General features: G+C 42.1%; 1 protein-coding gene across 1 annotated transcript in view; it reads left to right on the top strand.

Annotated features, from left to right (window-relative positions):
* The window catches only part of THEGL (theg spermatid protein-like), a 46,325-nt gene extending 27,989 nt beyond the window's left edge, over window positions 1-18,336 (top strand). The window contains exons 5-10 of the mRNA XM_006757833.1: window positions 664-792; window positions 2,160-2,297; window positions 5,373-5,487; window positions 13,770-13,901; window positions 16,408-16,583; window positions 18,222-18,336. Coding sequence (XP_006757896.1) covers window positions 664-792; window positions 2,160-2,297; window positions 5,373-5,487; window positions 13,770-13,901; window positions 16,408-16,583; window positions 18,222-18,336 — 805 coding nt within the window. The remainder of the gene's footprint in view (window positions 1-663; window positions 793-2,159; window positions 2,298-5,372; window positions 5,488-13,769; window positions 13,902-16,407; window positions 16,584-18,221) is intronic.
* Window positions 18,337-19,114: the final 778 nt, after the last annotated feature.

Genomic DNA, 19,114 nt, shown 5'->3' with positions numbered 1-19,114 from the left:
TTGCTAGGGACTTGCCCGGCACTTGCTCTCTACCTCTATTTGTTATCTTTCTTCTATCATTGACAGTCCCTCTAGGTTGTGGGCTGCTTGCCTGTGTTCCTGAGAAGCATCTACGGTACCAGTCTATAGAGTGTGTTTTCTTTAGTGAATTACCGGTATGTTTACCGGTAATAAACTTGCACTGTTTTATGTATATGTTTGATTACATACAGCCTTGTGACAGTTTTCCTGCATGTCATAAGCATTTGAATATAAATTAAAATGTTAAAATCAAATCTGATATTGTTTTACCTTTTATTTGGTGTGTGGAAGGTGTGCGGAAGAGGGGGTAGTCTTATACGGCGAGTATATAACAAACTCTGTATTTTGAGTGGAAATGTTAGGGGGTCGTCTTATACGCCCAGTCGTCTTATACGCTGGCAAATACGGTACATTATGGCAGACACAGAACTGTCTATCTCTGATAGGTTCATTTTGGGTCACTACAATTTAAGACAGCAGATAAAACAGCCTGATTTTATTTTTATTTCAACTGACAGGAGTAGTTTACCCACTTCTGATGCCTGGGGTAATTCTTAAACTGAAGTAACACCAATAGAGAGGCAGCCGAAGATGTCGTTAACAGTGAATTTCTTTCCATTTTATTTTTCTGCTTTTTAACAGAAAGCTGGCTTGGGGAAATCAAGATCCTATTCGCCCTATTAGCCATGGTGCTTTGAAGAGTCAGATGACCAAAAGACTCGAGAGCCTTGCCCAGCCCAAGGAGGTCTCCTTCAGATACGTACCTAACAGGTTAGTACTGCATGTTAGCAGGTTATTTTATCAGGAGTCTCTAGGAAAATGTACACTGAACCCAGCCCTTTTATCTAAAGCCTTGAAGAGTCTTGTAGTCAAAATTTATTGAGGATTAAGGATTTTATATGTTTCCAATCTGATGCTACAGTACAACTTTTCCAGAGCAGGATCTAATATTTAGCTATTGCAGACATATATTATATCTTATAATGTTTTGACTTACCAGAATGTTGAATAATTGAGTTATGTCTCTGGTGTCCTCTCCTCTTCCTTTTTGTATCTCTCATCCGCTGCCCGGGCCTCTGCCCTTTGCCCTCCTCTGCAAAACATCTTGCCTTTGTGCTGCTCATTGGCTGCCTAATAACTCCTTCCTCCCACTCCTTTTCTGACTCTGATCTCTCTGAAGTGCCCCGTTGTTCAAAACCATCCCTTCCTTCTCTAGCTCCGATTGATTCCCAAACAGAACTGCCATTTCCTGCCAAAGGCTAGTCCCAGGTAAGTGCAGGAGGTTCCTCCTGTGTGAGTTTGGCTGCGCATGTGGTGAGGGTGGCTGAGTCAGTGCAGCCAGGCAGTGGAGCGTGGGCAGGACAGCCAGAAGCCCTCTGAAAGCAGAAGTGTGTATGGACAGGTCTCAAGGCTGGATGGTCACAAGCAAAGGAGGGAGATACAGGCTTACACACATACCCAGGCCTACGGTAGCAACCAGCAGGCAGCCGGGCCAGATGGGGCAGACCCACACCATGAATATGTTAACGAAGCAGAGGCTTTTTGGAAAATAACAGAAGCAGAAGTGGGACTGCAATCTGAGTTAACACCAGGGACAAAGTAGCCAATATCACTTCCTTTCCCACTGATGGAGAACAATATTACTATTTATCCCAAATAGTATCTAAACAATCTTAGTTTACAAAACCTAATAATGATGAAATAATCTACATACCATGATCAAGTAGAATTTATTCCTAAACTCAGAGTTCTTTTTTTCACAAAGAAAAACATCAATGCAATTCTACTAACCAAAGATATAGTAAAAACATTTAAATGATCTATGTAGATGTTAAATAAATTATTTTGTTTTAAAGCAGCAAATTTTCTCTTTTAATTAGTTTATATTCGGGTCTATTTAAAAGGTGCAATTTATTTATTGTGGTACATTTTCTGCTAAGAATAGGGTATTAGAAGGCGGCTGAAAACTCGGTGGCTGTAACCATTTCTAATTTCTTCCCATGTCGATAATAGCTCAGCAGTAAAGAAATAAACTGTCATACCCACTCCCCTAAACCAGGGGTATCAATGTTTGAATTCAAGCGATAATTTGAACTCATGCTTATTTCACTCACTTCTTTTCTCTCCACAACGTGCAGGGCTCAGTATCACTACAACTGTGGCAGAGGGTCTGCAATCTGGGATATCCCTTTTCCTGTACTGATGAGACGACCTTCCAAAAGGATCCAGAGGCTGTCACAGCCCAACAGATTCAGGACAATACAGCTAATAAACAGGTAGAGTACCCGAGACCCTCTGTATATTCTAATCTAACTTGGTTAAACGTTGTTCTTATTGTAGTAGATGCAGGTCCTTGGTGTTTCAAAGGATCAGGATACAAAATCAAATATTTTCAGCAACTGTGGGTCATCAGAAGATCTTCATCAATAATTACATCTGACTCATATGGTAAAGCTAAAATTCACACTAAACTTAACCATTGTCTGCCAATTAAAAGGAAATGTACAAGTGAAGCATTATAGGTTTTTGCAATTTTTAAAACTTTGGGATTCTCTTATGCCCTCTGTGACTTCGCACATGATCCCCCTTTTGCCTTGAATGCTGACTCTCTCCTGTCTTTAGAAGACAGCTTCGTGATATTTTCCACAAGGGAGCTAAGATTGTGATGTGGTTGTTGGAAAATTTTAGGTTACATTAGTGCAATATTACAGCGTATAATTACAGGAAGGTGACAGAACTAATGTGCACTACGGTAGTCAGAACACATTAGGTATATGTGTCCAATTATGGATGCTATGCCTTAGGGTTGGGGGGCTGGGTGAAAAAGATTAACAAGTACTAATTTGTAGTCACAAAATAGTCCTAGGAATGTAAAATACAGCATAGAGAGATAGTCAATAACATTGCCATAATTGTGCATGGTGCCAGGTGGGTACTTGAAGTATCAGAGGGACCACCTTGCAAAAGATATGATTGTCTAACCACTATGCTGTACACCTGAAACTAATGTTGAATGTAAAACTGTAATTGAAAAATAAAAAAGAAACATAATAAACTTGAGACTGTCCAGAAGGAGATAAATGAGGAGTTGAGTTTCTGAAAACTATGTTATATGAAAAATAGTTCAGAGAAATGACATGTTGAGCTTAGAGAAGAGACCACGGAAGCCGTGATGGTTCCGTGTGAAAGGCCAGCACCTGAAAGAGGCAGAGGAGGTGGAAGGAACATTACTTTCTGTTGATCCCAGAACTAGACATTGAACTCGGTATTTACAGAGTAGCGGGCGTCAGCTAAGTGTAGGAAAACCTTCCTGAGGAGCTATCCAGTAGTGGAAAGTTTTACCTGGAAAACTCAACTGTCATCTCCACTCCAATCCCTGAACGTGTTCAAGCGTAGGCTACAACGATCGATCACTCTATGTTGGTTTTAGTAAAGATTCCTGCAGTTAGAGAGGTTGAAATGGACAACTTGTCTTTTTCCTTCATAGAATCCAGCAAAAGAGGCTCAAGTCCTCCCACAAAATTTCTTCGTTTGCTTATTTATCAGTTCATTTGACAAAATCTGCTAATTTAGTTAAAATATATATGTAATTTGTAGTTATATATCTACATTTATAAACCAGAGGAATACTTTCTTTATCTGTCACCACTCTAATATATATATATTTGATTTCAGGAAGCAAGGGAATTGAACCAGGACCTCCTTGGTTCATAGGTCGATGCTCAACCACTGAACACATTGGCTGGGCTGTCACTACTTTTTGAGACTCCTGAGTTTGATGTTTCATATAAGTAAAACCTCCTTGCGTGTTAAAATTTCCTGGATTTTAAAAAGTTTATGGCCCTCGCTGGTTTTGCTCAGTGGATAGAGCGTAGGCCTGCGGACTGAAGGGTCCCAGGTTTGATTCCAGTCAGGGGCACATGCCAGGGTTGCGGGCTTGATCCGTAAGAGGGGCCGTGCAGGAGGCAGCCAATCAATGATTCATTTTCTCTCTCTCTTTCTCTCTCTCTCTCTCATCATTGACATTTCTATCTCTCTCTCCCTTTCCCTTCCACTCTGAAATCAATAAAAAAAATAGATTAAAAAAAGTTTATGTCTCCCCACTCTCCTAAGCAAATTCTTCTGCTACTGATCAATATGTAAGCATTGTTCACTGGCACTGGCTTGAGATCTTTATTATGAACATCAACTACAACATAATACTTTAATACAGAAAACTTCTTAGGAATTGTCTGAGTATGAAGCACAGTTTTTCTTTAAGTGAAGTAGTCTGACCTCAGTGCTTTTAGTTTAGGAGATATTTGCTTCTCAGTGTTTTCCCATCATTTCTCTTTTTACTGGGGGAATAGTCTTTAACCAGGCTCTTTTCTGATATTCTGTGCACTGCAAACAGATAAGCAAGCTTGTCAGAATTGTGTGAGGGAAGGAAAGCAAATGCTGGAATCCACATAATACTATTACAATGAATAATAATGTTAAAACTGCAAGTCTTAAGCAACCAGTGGATCATGAAATTAGTTCCATCTTTTCTTTTAATGAAATCAAATGACATTTAAAAACAGAATACACACCATAGCTAAGATTTGGAAACAGCCTAAGTGCCCATCAGCAGATGAGTGGATTAGAAAACTGTGGTACATATACACAATGGAATACTATGCTGCTGTAAAAAAGAAGGAACTCTTGCCTTTTGCAACAGCATGGATGGAACTGGAGAGCATTATGCTAAGTGAAATAAGCCAGTCAGAGAAAGATAAATACCACATGATCTCACTCATTTGTGGATTATAGAGAACAACATAGACTGATGAAAAGGGACAGACCCAAAGACTGAGAAACAGCGATCAGGCTATCAATCCCCAGAAGGAAAGTAGGGGAGGGCGGGGGTAAGGGGAAGAGATCAACCGAAGGACTTGTATACATGTATATAAGCCAAACCAATGGACATGGACAACAGGGGGATGGGAGCATGAGTTTGTGTGTGTGGGTAGGTTGGGGGTTAATGGGGGGGATGAGGACACATTTGTAATACCTTAACTAATAATAATAATAAAAAAATTGCTGAAAAAATATCAGAATACATTGCCTAGGACAAGCATTGTTTCATGATCATTTTGTTTCAGATATAGAGATTTACATATACCGTATCACAATATAAAATGTACTTCTTACTGTAGATCAAAGTAAAAAAATTCTAGAAACACCAGTCTGGTAGAAAGAGCACTAATGATTATGGGAAAAGATGTTCAAAGTTAGAAACAATATATATAACTGTGGGAGGCTGATTATAGCCATAAAAATGCAGTTATTGTTCCTCTAATGATAATACTTTACATTCTGTTTGCGTATAGGTCCCTCAGTGATTACATAGCAAGAGGTTCTCTTCCAGTCTGCGCTCCTTCTCCCCGGATATTACGACTCTCGATAGCCAAAGGCCTCAGTCCAGACTATATTCCTCCAAAAGATGTAAGTGGGTCCATGGGAAAGAACCGTTTCCTGATTGACTTTGTAACATGAAACACGTGTGTAACTGTAACATGCTCCCCTTTTATTTCCAGGTGTGTGTTTTCACATTCTTCTCTCATCAAATGAACTTTTCCGGCTGCCTCCCTGTGCCTTATGCATCAGTCGGATTTGATCAGAAAAGCAGAACCACTATGAGTAATACAGAATTAGACCTTAAGCAGTAAGGATAGAGAAGCAGATAGGAAAATCTATGAAAGGCTATTATACCACCTGGAACTTGGGTCTGGTTATAGATCTGGAAGCAATGAGAGATAGAGGTAGGTCAGCAGTTCCCTGAAAGGTTTTTACTTCAGGGGACACCATTACAGGTTCTACAAGCAAGGGGGAGTCTAACCTTCCCATGCAGGGGAGGAAGGGCCGATTCTATTGGTAAGGAAGGCTCAGTGGTATTTAGGGGTTTAAAACTCCCAGCCTCATTGGGACTCTGCACATATGTCCCTATTCCAATGTTTAAGGTTCCATTTCTTCCTGATCATTACCCTAACTTTAATATAGGAGACCATACAAGTTTGGGATTCAATTTGCACTGTAATTCGCCCATGTGTAGAAGTGGACTTTGAGTTTGATTTTCAGCCATGTAACCAGAGAAGATAGGGTTTTTATTAAGTAAGCCATAGAAACGTTCTGGTCACTTATCCACACCTTCAGGTGGGAATTTAAAGGCTTCAGCTGATCATCTCTTTCCTCAAGTGCATTTAGAAGCAACCAACTGACCCCACTATACTTTTTTATTTTACTAAAATGGTCTCTGCTGCGTGGTCACTCAAGTCTTGCTTTCTGTTTTGCCACCACATGCCATGCACTACTAGTGTTTTTTTTTTTTTTTTAATCACTGGCAAGAGGTTTTAATACCTTTCAATCTAATCAGCTCAGAAAACAAATGACAGATTATCTAAAACCAATGCAGAGAACCCATCTTTAAAGTTCTGACCTGGTTACCTGTTGCTTCGTGACATAAGACCACCGCCATTTCATTGCGCTTAAGGATTTGATGGGTCAGAAGTTCTGACAGGGCAAGCAGGCTTGTCTCTGCTCTGTGATGTCTGGGGTCTCAGCTGGGATATTTCTAATGGCTCAAGTGTCTGAAGTGGTCGGGGCTGGAATCATCTGAAGACTCCTTCACAGCTGTCTTAGTCATCTCAAGCTGCTATGACAAAATGCCCGAGGCTGGGTGGCTTAAACAACAGTTCTGGAGGCTGAGAAATCCAAGATCAAGGTGCCAGTGGATTCTCTTCTTGACAAAGGCCCTTCCTTAGGGGTAGCAGCCACCTTGTGAGCACGCGGAGAGTTCTGATCTCTCTTCTTCCTCTTAGAAGGACCCTAAACCCATTATGAGGGCTCCACCTTCAAGACCTTATCTAAACCTAATTATCTTCTAAAGACCCCACTCCTAGTAGCATCACAGTTGAGGGTAAGGTTTCAATTGAATTCAGGGTAGTGGGGAGGACATAAACATTTAGTTGGTAAGAATACATATTTGGCCCAGCCTGTGTGGCTCAGTTGGTCGAGCATCATCCCATGAACCAGGAGGTCACAGTTCAATTCCCAGTCAGGGAACATGCTCGGGATGCGGGCTTGATCCTGGGGGCGTGCAGGAGGCAGCTGATCAGTGATTCTCTCTTGCTGATGTTTCTCTACCTCTCTCTTCCTCTGTGAAATCAATTTAAAAAAAAATGAAAAAAGAATACCTATTTGTGGTACCTAGGCTGGAATGACTTGAAGGCTAGACTCAGTTGGCAATCCTATATAATAAAAGCCTAGGTGGCGCGATGCCCTCACGCAATGTCATCACAAGATGGCCGCCCTCATGTTGTCACAGATGACCGCCACACGATGGCTACCGCAAGATGGCCGGCAGGGGAGGGCAGTTGTGGGTGATCAGGCTGGTAGGCGGAAGTGGTTAGGGGCAATCAGGCAGGCAGGCAAGCGAGCTGTTAGGAGCCAGCAGTCCTGGATTGTGAAAGGGATCCCAGATTGGGGAGGGTGCAGGCCGGGCTGAGGGACACCCCCCGCCTCCCCTCCCTGCCCTGTGCCTGAATTTCATGCACCAGTCCTCTAGTATATACAGAAGCACCTTCATATGGTCTCTCCATGTGGCTCAGACCTCTCAGCATAGCAGCTATGTTCTGAGAAGGAATAGCCTGACTTGGAATTCCCAAGGGTGAGCATTCCTAAAGAACCAGGTGGGAGCTGCATGGTTTCTTTATGATTTGGCCTTGCGAGACACATGATGTCTTTGCAGTCATACTCTGTTGATTGATGCAGTTACAAATCTGGCCAGATTCAAGGGGGCAGGGACACAAACCCCACCTTTCCATGAGAGAGGTGGCAAGGAATTTACAGCTTTGTAGGAAAAAACCCCTGCCACACCCAATGATGCGAGTCTTTTGGTATCCTCCAGCATGGTTTGTGTATGCAGAAAAGAATGTTCGGAGGTATGCTCTTGACTTAAATAATTAATAGTTAATTTTTAAAATTCCATATTAAAAAAATCTCTTTCTTAGGCTATACATTTAAGTTTAGGTGGGAAGTTTTATTATTCTGTTTATAATTCTAGCAGTTTTTAACAATTATTTAAGAGTCCTGAGTGTTTGATTTGGTTTCAAACTGAATTAAATACTGTCAAATACTTTATAAGTACATTAAATTTGATTTCTTTTTTTAAATATTTTATTTCAATCATCTGCATTAGCAAACAAAACCTTCTCAAGAATCAAATGATTATTTAAAAATCTAACACATTAAATTTATAATTTTGGTGAACCTGAAGTTTTTTGGTTGTTTTGTTTTGTTAATCCTCACCCGAGGATTTTTTTCCATTGATTTTTAAAGAGAGTGGGAGGGAGGGCAGGGATATATATATATTTAATAATAATTTCAATAATTTAATAATAATTTCAATTTTACTGAAAAGTTGGAAAAACTCACAATTAGCTTCATTGGCTTTATCATTTTCTCTCCTTCATGGTGTTTGTGTGTGTGTGTTTGGTTTTTTATCTGAATACTTTTTTTAAATAATTTTTTTCTTTATTGATTAAGGTATTGCATATGTGTTGTTATCCCCCTTTGTGCCCCCCCCCATTTTTTTTTTAATTTTAATTTTTATTTTTTTATATATTTTATTGATTTTTTACAGAGAGGAAGGGAGAGAGATAGAGAGTTAGAAACATTGATGAGAGAGAAACATCGATCAGCTGCCTCCTGCACATCTCCTACTGGGGATGTGCCCGCAACCCAGGTACATGCCCTTGACCGGAATCAAACCAGGGACCTCTCCGTCCGCAGGCTGACACTCTATCCACTGAGCCAAACTGGTTTCGGCCCCCATTCATTTTTTTAAGAGTGAGTTACAGATATTATATACCCTTTTCCCTAAATACTTCGTGTATATTTCCTAAGAGCAAGGACATTATCTTATCCTCTATAATAATTTCTTTATTGATTAAGGTATTGCATATGTGTTGTTATCCCCCTTTGTGCCCCCACTCATTTTTTTTTTAACCTGTTGCTATGATGTACACTGACCACCAGGGGGTGTGCACAAAACATGGTGGGTGTTGACTGTGGAGGGATGGTGGAGCAGGTGAGCGGGGGCGCCAGACCAAGGGGGGTGCCAGTTGCTGTCTTTGGGGCAAGCCTTTGGTGGTTACTGAAAATTCTTTGCTCCTGCGCGCCATGGTCCCACCGTGCTCACACCCACTGCTGGCACCCACTGCTGGTGCCTGGCGCTGGCTCCAATCACTCGGCGCCGTCAGTGGGTTTGAGTGGGGGCTGCTGGCCCTAGTCGCCCCTCAGGGCTTCTCCACCTCCCCCTGCTCCTGAGGGGTGATTGGGGCAGCAGCTGCCTCTCACACCACTGCTGGTGACAGCCCCGCTTGCACCCGCTGTCGGCACTGGAGCTGCTGCTCACACCCACTGCCAGTGCCAGCCCTGCTTGCACCCGCAGTTGGTACCAGAGCTGCTGCTTGCACCCACTGCCGGCGCCCAGCACCTGTTCTAATCGCTTGGTGCTGTCAGCAGGTGCGAGTGGCTGCTGCCAGCCCCGACTGCCCCTGAGGGCTTCTCTACCTCCCCCTGCTCCTGAGGAGTGATTGGGGCAGCAACCCACTAATGGTGCTGGTCCCACTTGCACCTGCTGCTGGCACCAGCCCCAATTGCTCCGCGCCATCAGCGGGTGCAAGCAGGGATGGCACAGTCAGCATGAGGGAGCGGTGGTGGCAGGAGCAGGGCTGTTGGCAGATAGGGGACTGGGGGCTGTGGTGGGAAGGGCCAGGTGGGGGTGTGGAGATGGGCAGAGACCTGCCCCTGTGCCCACCACTGCCTCGTGGCCCACAGTTCCTTTCAAGGTGCACGAATTTGTGCACTGGGCCCCTTAGTACATTATAGTACAACTATAATGCTAATATCAAGATCAGGAAATTTAACATGGATATAATACTATACTCACTCCATGGTCCATGTTCAAATTTCATCAATTTTTATACATACTTATTCTTAACACAAGCATTACTCTTAATCATTTTGATTGTCTTAGGATTTTTACAGTTAATTCTAAATCTTCCCGGAGTTTAAAAAGAATACATTCCTGCCCTAGCCAGTTTGGCTCAGTGGATAGAGCGTTAGCCTTCGGACTGAAGGGTCCCGGGTTGTGGGTTCAATCCCCAGTAGGAGGCATGCATCATTGATATTTATATCTCTCTCTGAAATCAATAAAAATAATATAAAAAATTAATAAAAATAATACATGCCCACAAAGGAAGCCAAGTTACTATCACAGGCACCTGGGGTTATTTGCCACCAGACTTTGGATGGATGAACTGGAGGAAGTCCTTTCACCTCTGTGAATGTCATCCCAAACCTCTTTCTATAGAAACGTTGTCAGGACTATACAGCTTAGAAAAGGGGTTGATTTCCTAGCTCATTTATTCTCTATTTACCGATGTCAGAAGCTCCTACTCAGGCTAATCAATCTGTTTGAATTTTTAAAATCGTTGGCTTTGGTAGATTTTGACTTTTAAAACTCTTATTTTTGTATTTAGCAGTTACCTTCTCACACAAGCCTAATAGATTAATCTCCAGCTCTGATCATGCTTACTTTCTAATATAAATATTTGATGGCCCTGGCCAGATAGCTTAGTTGGTTAGAGCATCGTCTCAATATGCCAAAGTTGTGGGTTCGATACACGGTCAGGGCACACACAAGAATCAGCCAATGAATGCATAAATAAGTGGGACAACAAATTGAGATTTCTCTCCCTTACCTCCTCTCTAAAACCAACAATAATACTAATAATAATACTAATAATAATCCTATATAATAAAAGGCCAATATGCACATTGTCCCCTCAATTGGGAGTTCAACCATGGGGCAGGGCCATCTGGCCAACCTCCCTGGGCCCCTACCCCCATGGGCCCTGATGGGGGCGGGCTGGCCAGACCAGACCCATGTAGGAATTCATGCACCGGGTCTCTAGTAATAATAATACTAGACTTGATGGTTCTCTTCTGGCTATGAACAATGCTCCCTCCCCCACATCTAATCTAGTTACAAATGCATTCACAAGCCTGGTCTCTCTGCATAACCAGAGACCATCAGCTCCATGCTTCCTTGCCTCTATGCTGAGATTTTCCTTCCCATTATCCTTTCTTTATCTCCCTATCTTTCCTCCTCCTCTACTTCCTTCAAGGTCCAATCTAATGTTTCTTTATCTTTTTTTAAATGTATTTTTATTGATTTTTTACAGAGAGGAAGGGAGAGGGATAGAGAATTAGAAACATCAATGAGAGAGAAACATCGATCAGCTGCCTCCTGCACACCTACTACTGGGGATGTGCCCGCAACCAAGGTATATGCCCTTGACCGGAATCGAACCTGGGACCTTTCAGTCCACAGGCCGACGCTCTATCCACCGAGCCAAACCGGTTTTGGCTGTTTCTTTATCTTAACAAGGGAATCCTTCTTGGCTTTTCCCACTCTTCCTCGGATATCTCTCAAAGTTTTATTTATTCGCTTTTACTGGTATCAAATGATTTGCCTATAGGACATGGTTTCTTCTAAGTTGAAAATTACTTTAAGATGCCCTAGCCAGTTTGGCTCAATGGATAGACCGTGGACTGAAGAGTCCCAGGTTCGATTCTGGTCAAGGGCACATACTGCGGTTGCAGGCTCCTTGCCCTGGTTGAGGGTGTTCAGGAGGCAACCAATCGATGTGTCTCTCTCATATGGATGTTTCTCTCTGTCTCTCCCTCTCCCTTCCACTCTCTCTGAAAAAAAAAATCAATGGAAAATTACTTTAAGAAAGGGATTGTTTCTAATGGGGGAAAAAGGAAGACCTATGTAATACTTTCAACAATAAAGATAAGAAAAAAGAGAAAGGGATTGTTTAATTATTCCTTGTTGTATCTTACATAATATAATTGATTAAGAAATATTTGACTAATGAATTAAATTAATAAATGATTGTTTTATTTTTTTTCCAACTGTAGGCCTTAACTGAAAGCAGTGGTTATCATCTATCTCTCTGATTTTCCCAGAGCCTGATGGGAGACAAAGTTTAATTCATAGGAAATATTTACAATTCTTAATGAGAATTTTCATGGTGTTATAATGACAGATAGGACTTTCAGTTTGATTCCCAGCTCTGCCACTTACTAACTATATAAACTTAAGTAAACTGCTGAACTTCAAAGTACTTTGGTTTCTCCAAGTATTTCAATGAAATGAAATAAAAATGATACCCCAGGTGAAGAATAAATTAATTAATACATGTCGAGAACTGTCAGTGTTAGTATCATCATCATTTTAAACAACACAAGAAGGGATTAGGGCATACCTTTGTATTATTTTTCCACCCACAGTGAAAAGATAAAACTGTATTTTATTTCCAGTTAATGATTATATTCCACCTCAAAGTCTTATGGTAAATTTTGAGTTCGAGTACAACTAATTTAAATAGAAAACCATGAGTTTGAACATATTTCCACAATTAAGACCAGAACAACATTCTCCATGGAGAGGTGGTTCTGCCTCCTTCCTCCTGGCTTTGGTTTCTCTTTCGTCTCTGTTTGACTTAGAAGAAAGCCACTAACATGTACTTGAAACATGGGGATCTGTGATAGTGTGAGTCCCAATTTCCAAAGGGCAAAAGTAGTTAAGAACAAATGTATAGCGTTGACTGGTTTGGCTCAGTGGATACAGCGTCGGCCTGTGGACTGAAGGGTCCCAGGTTCGATTCTGGTCAGGGGCATGTACCTTGATTGCGGGCACATCCCCACTAGGGGGTGTGCAGGAGGCAGCTGATTGATATTTCTCTCTCATTGATGTTTCTGACTCTCTGTCCCTCTCCCTTCCTCTCTGTAAAAAATCAATAAAATATATTAAAAAAAAAAAAAAGAAGAACAAACGTACAGTGCCCCTTACAGCGCCTCATGTGTGTGGTGGGGCTGGGCCTTCCCTCTTGGCTGAGTTTACCACTCCATCACCAGCATTACCATGTATTTCTTTTTTTTTTTAACATTTAAAAAAATATTTTATTGGTTTTTTTACAGAGAGGAAGTGAGAGGGATAGAGTTAGAAACATCTAAGAGAGAAACATCGATCAGCTGCCTCCTGCACACTCCCAACTGGGGATGTGCCCGCAACCAAAGTACATGCCCTTGACTGGAATCGAACCTGGGACCCTTACAGTCCGCAGGCCGACACTCTATCCACTGAGCCAAACCGGTTAGGGCTACTATGTATTTCTTAGACAACATGCACCATAGCCATTTCCTCCACATCTTTACGTTCCTGAAAATTTGAGTTGGAATCCGTACAACTAGTTTGAGAAAGATGGGCATTGATCCTTCAGCTATGATTGTGGTTATTCTTTCTGCTGAATTTGCCGGGAAGTCTGGTCCAGAGGTCAGACCTACTCTGTCATCTTTTTAAAAAATATATATATTTTATTGTTTTTTTACAGAGAGGAAGGGAGAGGGATAGAGTTAGAAACATCGATGAGAGAGAAACTCATCGATCAGCTGCCTCCTGCCCGTCCCCAACTGGGGATGTGCCTGCAACCAAGGTACATGCCCTTGACCAGAATTGAACCTGGGACCCTTCGGTCCACAGGCCAATGCTCTATCCCCTGAGCCAAACCGGTCAGGGCACTACTCTGTCATCTTGATCGAGATGGTGTTTATTATTTTATGCTTACAGGTACTGTTTTATTTTTCTCCTCTAGATTGAAACCAAGATTTTAGCTCCTGCCCTGCATGCTATTGCAACTCCAAGAATTATAGACCTTGCCTGTCCAAAGATCAAGATAGAGGGTCTGTGCTATCCAAGAGAAAAAACTGATGTGCCCATCCGTCCCGTAAGCCATCACTGCCTTGCCATCCCTCAGCTCACTTTCCGGTTGTTCCTATGGTGCTATTTACCCCTAGAGGGCATTGGCCAAAGTCATTGCTAAAGGGAATCTTGAAAGAAAAGTCTGTGGCAGGAAGACCTACCTGCCAGATATGGAGAGGGCCTGGGGGGTAAAGGGTGAGGGGGGTGAACTTTGGAGCCAGTAAGAGAGCTGGGTTCAAATTACAGCCTTGCCACTCCAGCTCTTGTGACAACCTCCCTGAGCCTTGTTCATTCAACAAGTATTTGAATGCCTACTGTGTGCCAGACACTGCTCCCAGTGAACACGATGGAGAGAAACAAACACCGAAAAAATAGGTAAACAAGTAAGATAAGGTTGGGTAGTGAAAAGTGCAATGAAAAAAATAAAGTAGGAAATGAGTGATTATAGGGACAAGCTACTTTGCAGATGGTAGTCAGAGAAAGCCCCTCTGAGGAAGGTATATTTGAGCTGAAACCTGAATGATGAGATGGAGTTATTCATCCGAAAAGAGAGTATTTTAGTAAAGGGAAGAGTACTAAAGCTGGGTCCCAAAGCTGGGATGACCTTGAAGTTGGGCACAGCAAGGGGAACCAGGGGAATGTAAAGATAACAGTTCCCATTTGCAGGACTGTTAATTACCGGCAAAAGTAGAGAAGGCCCTCGCTCAGCTCAGAGCCCGCCCGGCACGGCCAGGAGCTTCCCTTGCTCTTCCTCCTGGACACCCTTCTCCATTCACTGCAGTGGCAACTTGGTGCCCAATCCCAGTCGAGTTTTCAATAAATATCTAATGATTATGCTATCCAAGGATGTGGGGCCAATTTCACCCTCTTCCTCAGAATCTGAGGATTTGATATGGAATTCTATTTGGGAAATAAAAACGAATCTGGATATTAAAAACCCTTGGGAGAACGTCTTAAGTTTTCTAAAGTGACCTTCTGACCCTCGGGCAAATCACTTTATTCTCAGTTTGGGGGGGATGTAAAGTGAGACTTATAGGCATCTTTCTTTAATTGCTAGAACTGTTTGAAGGAGTGTTAAGAAAATCTTTTTAACAAGTGATACCACTGCAGACAATCATACAAGGAGAACCCAAAACAAATCTGTCCCACTGCAACACAGAACACTTTCAGGGGTACTACGTGGTGTTTGTTGTCCACCCCAATTCTTTTCAATGAGCACTTAAGAAAGAGATTATATGACATCCTTCCTATTTTACCAATAAAGCAACATAATAAAAAGGCCACCTGGCAAATGGGACTTTCAAAGTAAGACCAGAGGGAATTGATTCAGCACCAATTAGGCACCAGAGCCTATTCCAGCTTTCGACAAACAAGTATAGTAAGGTCTCACTTACCATTTTGATAGTTTCTGTGACCTTAAGCAACATGGCATATAACCAAACCAATTTCACCATAGGCTAATGGGCACACACAAGAGTTAACTTCCTAGGCATGTCATCAGTGCCATAATGAAACACTATCTGAGGACCTGCTGCACTTCTCTCAAGCAGCTTATATTCTAAGGGGACGAAGCACACAATAAACATATCGACGAGATCAGTGAACTAAGCCAGGTGTTGGTAAGTGCTACAGGAAAATGAGTACTGTGGAAGAGGGTAATTAGTAAGACTGATTTGTTTGTATGGCTAGGGAAAAAGTCCTAACCATACATGGTTGAGTCAGAGACTTGAATGATGAAGAGCAGCCATAGCAAGATTGAGGAACGGGGAATTCAAGCAGAACTAGCAAGTGCAAAGGCCCTGAGGTGGAAAGGGCTAGGCCAGAGGGGAGTTGTGTGATCATGGGAGGGGCCTCATAATAATCAAAGTAGGGAGTGGGGTTGCAGCCCATCTGGTAAGGCCTTAGGGCCACAGGAAGGAGCCCAAGTATTATTTTTAGTAAAATGGGGATCCACTAGAGCAGCGGTTCTCAACCTGTGGGTCGAGACCCCTTTGGGGGTCAAATGACCCCTTCACAGGGGTCACCTAAGACCATCGGAAAACACACATATAATTACATATTGTTTTTGTGATTAATCACTATGCTTTAATTATGTTCAATTTGTAACAATGAAATTGGGGGTCACCACAACATGAGGAGCTGTAGTAAAGGGTCGCGGCATTAGGAAGGTTGAGAACCACTGCACTAGAGGTTTTAAACCCTGGGAGTGGCATGATCTGACTTGAGCTTCAGAAAGTACTTACCTCATGGAGTTGTTATGATGATTAAGTAGCAATGACATAGGTCAATGACTGAGAACACTGTCTGGCTCCTGGAATGCCCTCATTAAAGCATTCATTCTTTCCTCAGTAACTGCTATGTGAATGCTGGCTTGTCCAGGGGTAAGAATGAAAGCAGGGAAACCGGTTAGGAGTCTATTGTAGGAATCCAGGAAAGAGAGGGTGGTGACTGAATCAGGGATATAGTTGTAAAGAGAGGGATGTGTGGTAAATTTGGGGATATATTTTTGTGTCTTTTTGTTTCCACGGTAGATAACCCAAGCTGCCTTGCTAACTACACCTAGCCCTCGAACAGTATTTCTAGCTAAGGCCAAAACTCTTCATCAAGATTATATACCTCACCGTGACCCCTACTGGCCAGTCTCTTATGCTGCTACACATTCCAAAATATCTCCCAGAATTGAAGAACTAGCTAATCCAAGTGCAAGGTATGTCAACTTAAAGGAAGAAAGAATGGCAGAAATGTGAGATTTTTTTTTTTAAATTTCAGAGAGAAAGAGGCTGGGAGAGAGATAGAAACACCAGTGATGAGAGAGAATCATCGACCGGCTGCCTCCTGCACACCCCACACGGAAGATTGAGCCTGCCACCCAGACATGTGTCCTGACTGGAAATCGAACTGTGGACTCCTGGTTCAGAGGTTGACACTCAACCACTGAGCCAGCCCAGCCAGGCTGAGAAATTTTTAAAAACATCTCACTTATTTGTTACATTTATCATGGCAAACCTATGGTCGTCTTACCATAAATATAAGGCTATCATTAAAAGGTTAGTGGCTGGTATTGCAACATAGATCTAAGAATCAACTCTGTAACTATGGATATGGGGTTATTTATCTAACACATGTTGTCTAAGTGAAACAAATTACAAAAAACAGAGTACATAATATGTTACAGTTTTGTGCAAGGAAATATACATGTGTGCCATATTTTTGCTTGCATATTCCTACAATATCTCAGAAGGGTATATAAGAAGGTAGTAACAATGGTAATTTGGGGGGATCTGGGGACCTGGGATGGGAGGAAGAATTATTTTTCATTAAATAGACTTTTGTATTTTTCAATGCTTTTGTACCACGTACATATATAACCTATTTCAAATAAATAAGAAAATAGTTCAACAAAGAAGAAATTGTCTCTAATTCCAGTTTATTTATTTTTATTTTTAAATGTATTTTTATTGATTTAGAGTGGAAGGGAGAGGGAGAGAGAGAGAAACATCAATGATGAAAGAGAGTCATTGATCAGCTGCCTCCTGCACACCCCACATTGGGGATCGAGAACCCAATCCCGGGCATGGGCCCTGACTGGGAATCAAACCATGATCTCCTGGTTCATAGATCGACACTCAACCACTGAGGTATGCTGGCTGAGCTCTGTTTATTTTTCAGAAGACCTCTAACTCGCCTGAACCTCAATTCATTTTGTTGCATTCACATGATAATACTTGATCTCCTTTTTAAGCATCATCAGGAAAATCTGGAGGCACTGAAGAAAGTTGTAGAACTCCTGAGCCCAGGGAACAGGAAATATGTTAGTTCTTATATAACATAATAGTTAAAAATTTTTATAAGGTGTTTTGCCTTAAAAAATAAAGTTCAGCACCAAATGAAATGAAGCTTATTCCCTCCCCCTTGACAAAGGGAAGGGAAGAGTTAGACCAAGTGCTCTAGGTCCCTTCTCTAAAGTTATTACTCGTTGGGAAGGTGAAAAGGGTGAAAACTTCAAAAATTTTGATTTAAGTCCACCAGAGGACTGTCTGGCTTGTTTTAACATTGCCGAATTATTAAGAAATTTCCAGAACTTACTTTTTGTGGAAAGAGCAAAGGCTTTGGAATCTGACCGGTACACTAATCTGGATTTGACCACAGTTCATTCTCACAACTTTCCCAAGCCTTCATTTCCTTATCTGTGTAGTGGGGGTCATGATGCCTGTTTCATGGGAGGCTTATGAAAATTAAAACAGGATCGTATCACCGTGCCTAGCACAGGGGGGATGCTTGAGAAATGTTAGCTCCACTTTCTGTTCGTCTTGCCTCAGGTTGGGTTCTTTTCCCCCCATTCCAGGACTCCTATGCGCATTGTGTACTACGATCCAGAGGTCTTCAAAGTCAAGCCAGCTGCTCTGAAAGCACAATGTTCTCCGAGGGTCCTGGAGTTGGCAGAACCTCATACACGTTAAACATGGAAACCTACATCTCTTACTCTCTAGTTGTGTATCTAGAAGACATTAGATGACTTAATTCCCTACTCTGGTACTGTCCGTCCGTATTCACCCCACAACCTCAAAAACATGAGATCTCCAGGGAACACCGCATAGACCTTTAGTAGCAATTGCTGCTGGGGGCTGGAATCACGTGCCACACAGGTTTGGGGACTCTAGCAATAAAAGAGATAGCCCGCCTTATCCTTACTACCTTCTCACAAGCATCTTGGCTGTCTGACCTGAAGAAACACTGCCTTCTATTGGCCGGCTTTGCTTCCTCGTCCCAGTGAGATCCACATTCCCCAGTAGCTGATCTTGCCTGGGTCCCTTCTCTCATGAGTCCTAAGAATTGAAGACAGTCTTTGTGTTACTTGTCCAACCTCCTGCATTTCCGAGAAATAACACTGAAATAGTGGAACTTGTTTGAAGATGTCTCAATGCTTTGTATAATCAGTAGGTGAAATTTAGGGAACAGGTTACCTTAAATCAGAGATGGGAAACCTTTTTTTCTGCTGCGGGTCCTTTGGATATTTATAATATCATTTGTGGGCCATACAGACTTATCAACTTAAAAATTAGCCTGCTATATTCAAACATTTCATTAACTCACCCCTAATGTCTTGGCAGGGTCACACCAAATGATTTCTTGGCCTTTCATGGCCTGAGGGCTGGCCCTTCCCCTCCCTTGCTAAATGATCACACCTCCACCAATTACCACTCCTTTGCTCATGTTTAGTGTCATTTATCATTTATC

Source organism: Myotis davidii, unplaced genomic scaffold, assembly GCF_000327345.1.
Source record: "Myotis davidii unplaced genomic scaffold, ASM32734v1 scaffold173, whole genome shotgun sequence".
NCBI lineage: Eukaryota > Metazoa > Chordata > Mammalia > Chiroptera > Vespertilionidae > Myotis > Myotis davidii.
The sequence above is the reverse complement of the archived record's forward strand: the minus strand, read 5'-3'. Positions and strand labels throughout refer to the sequence as shown.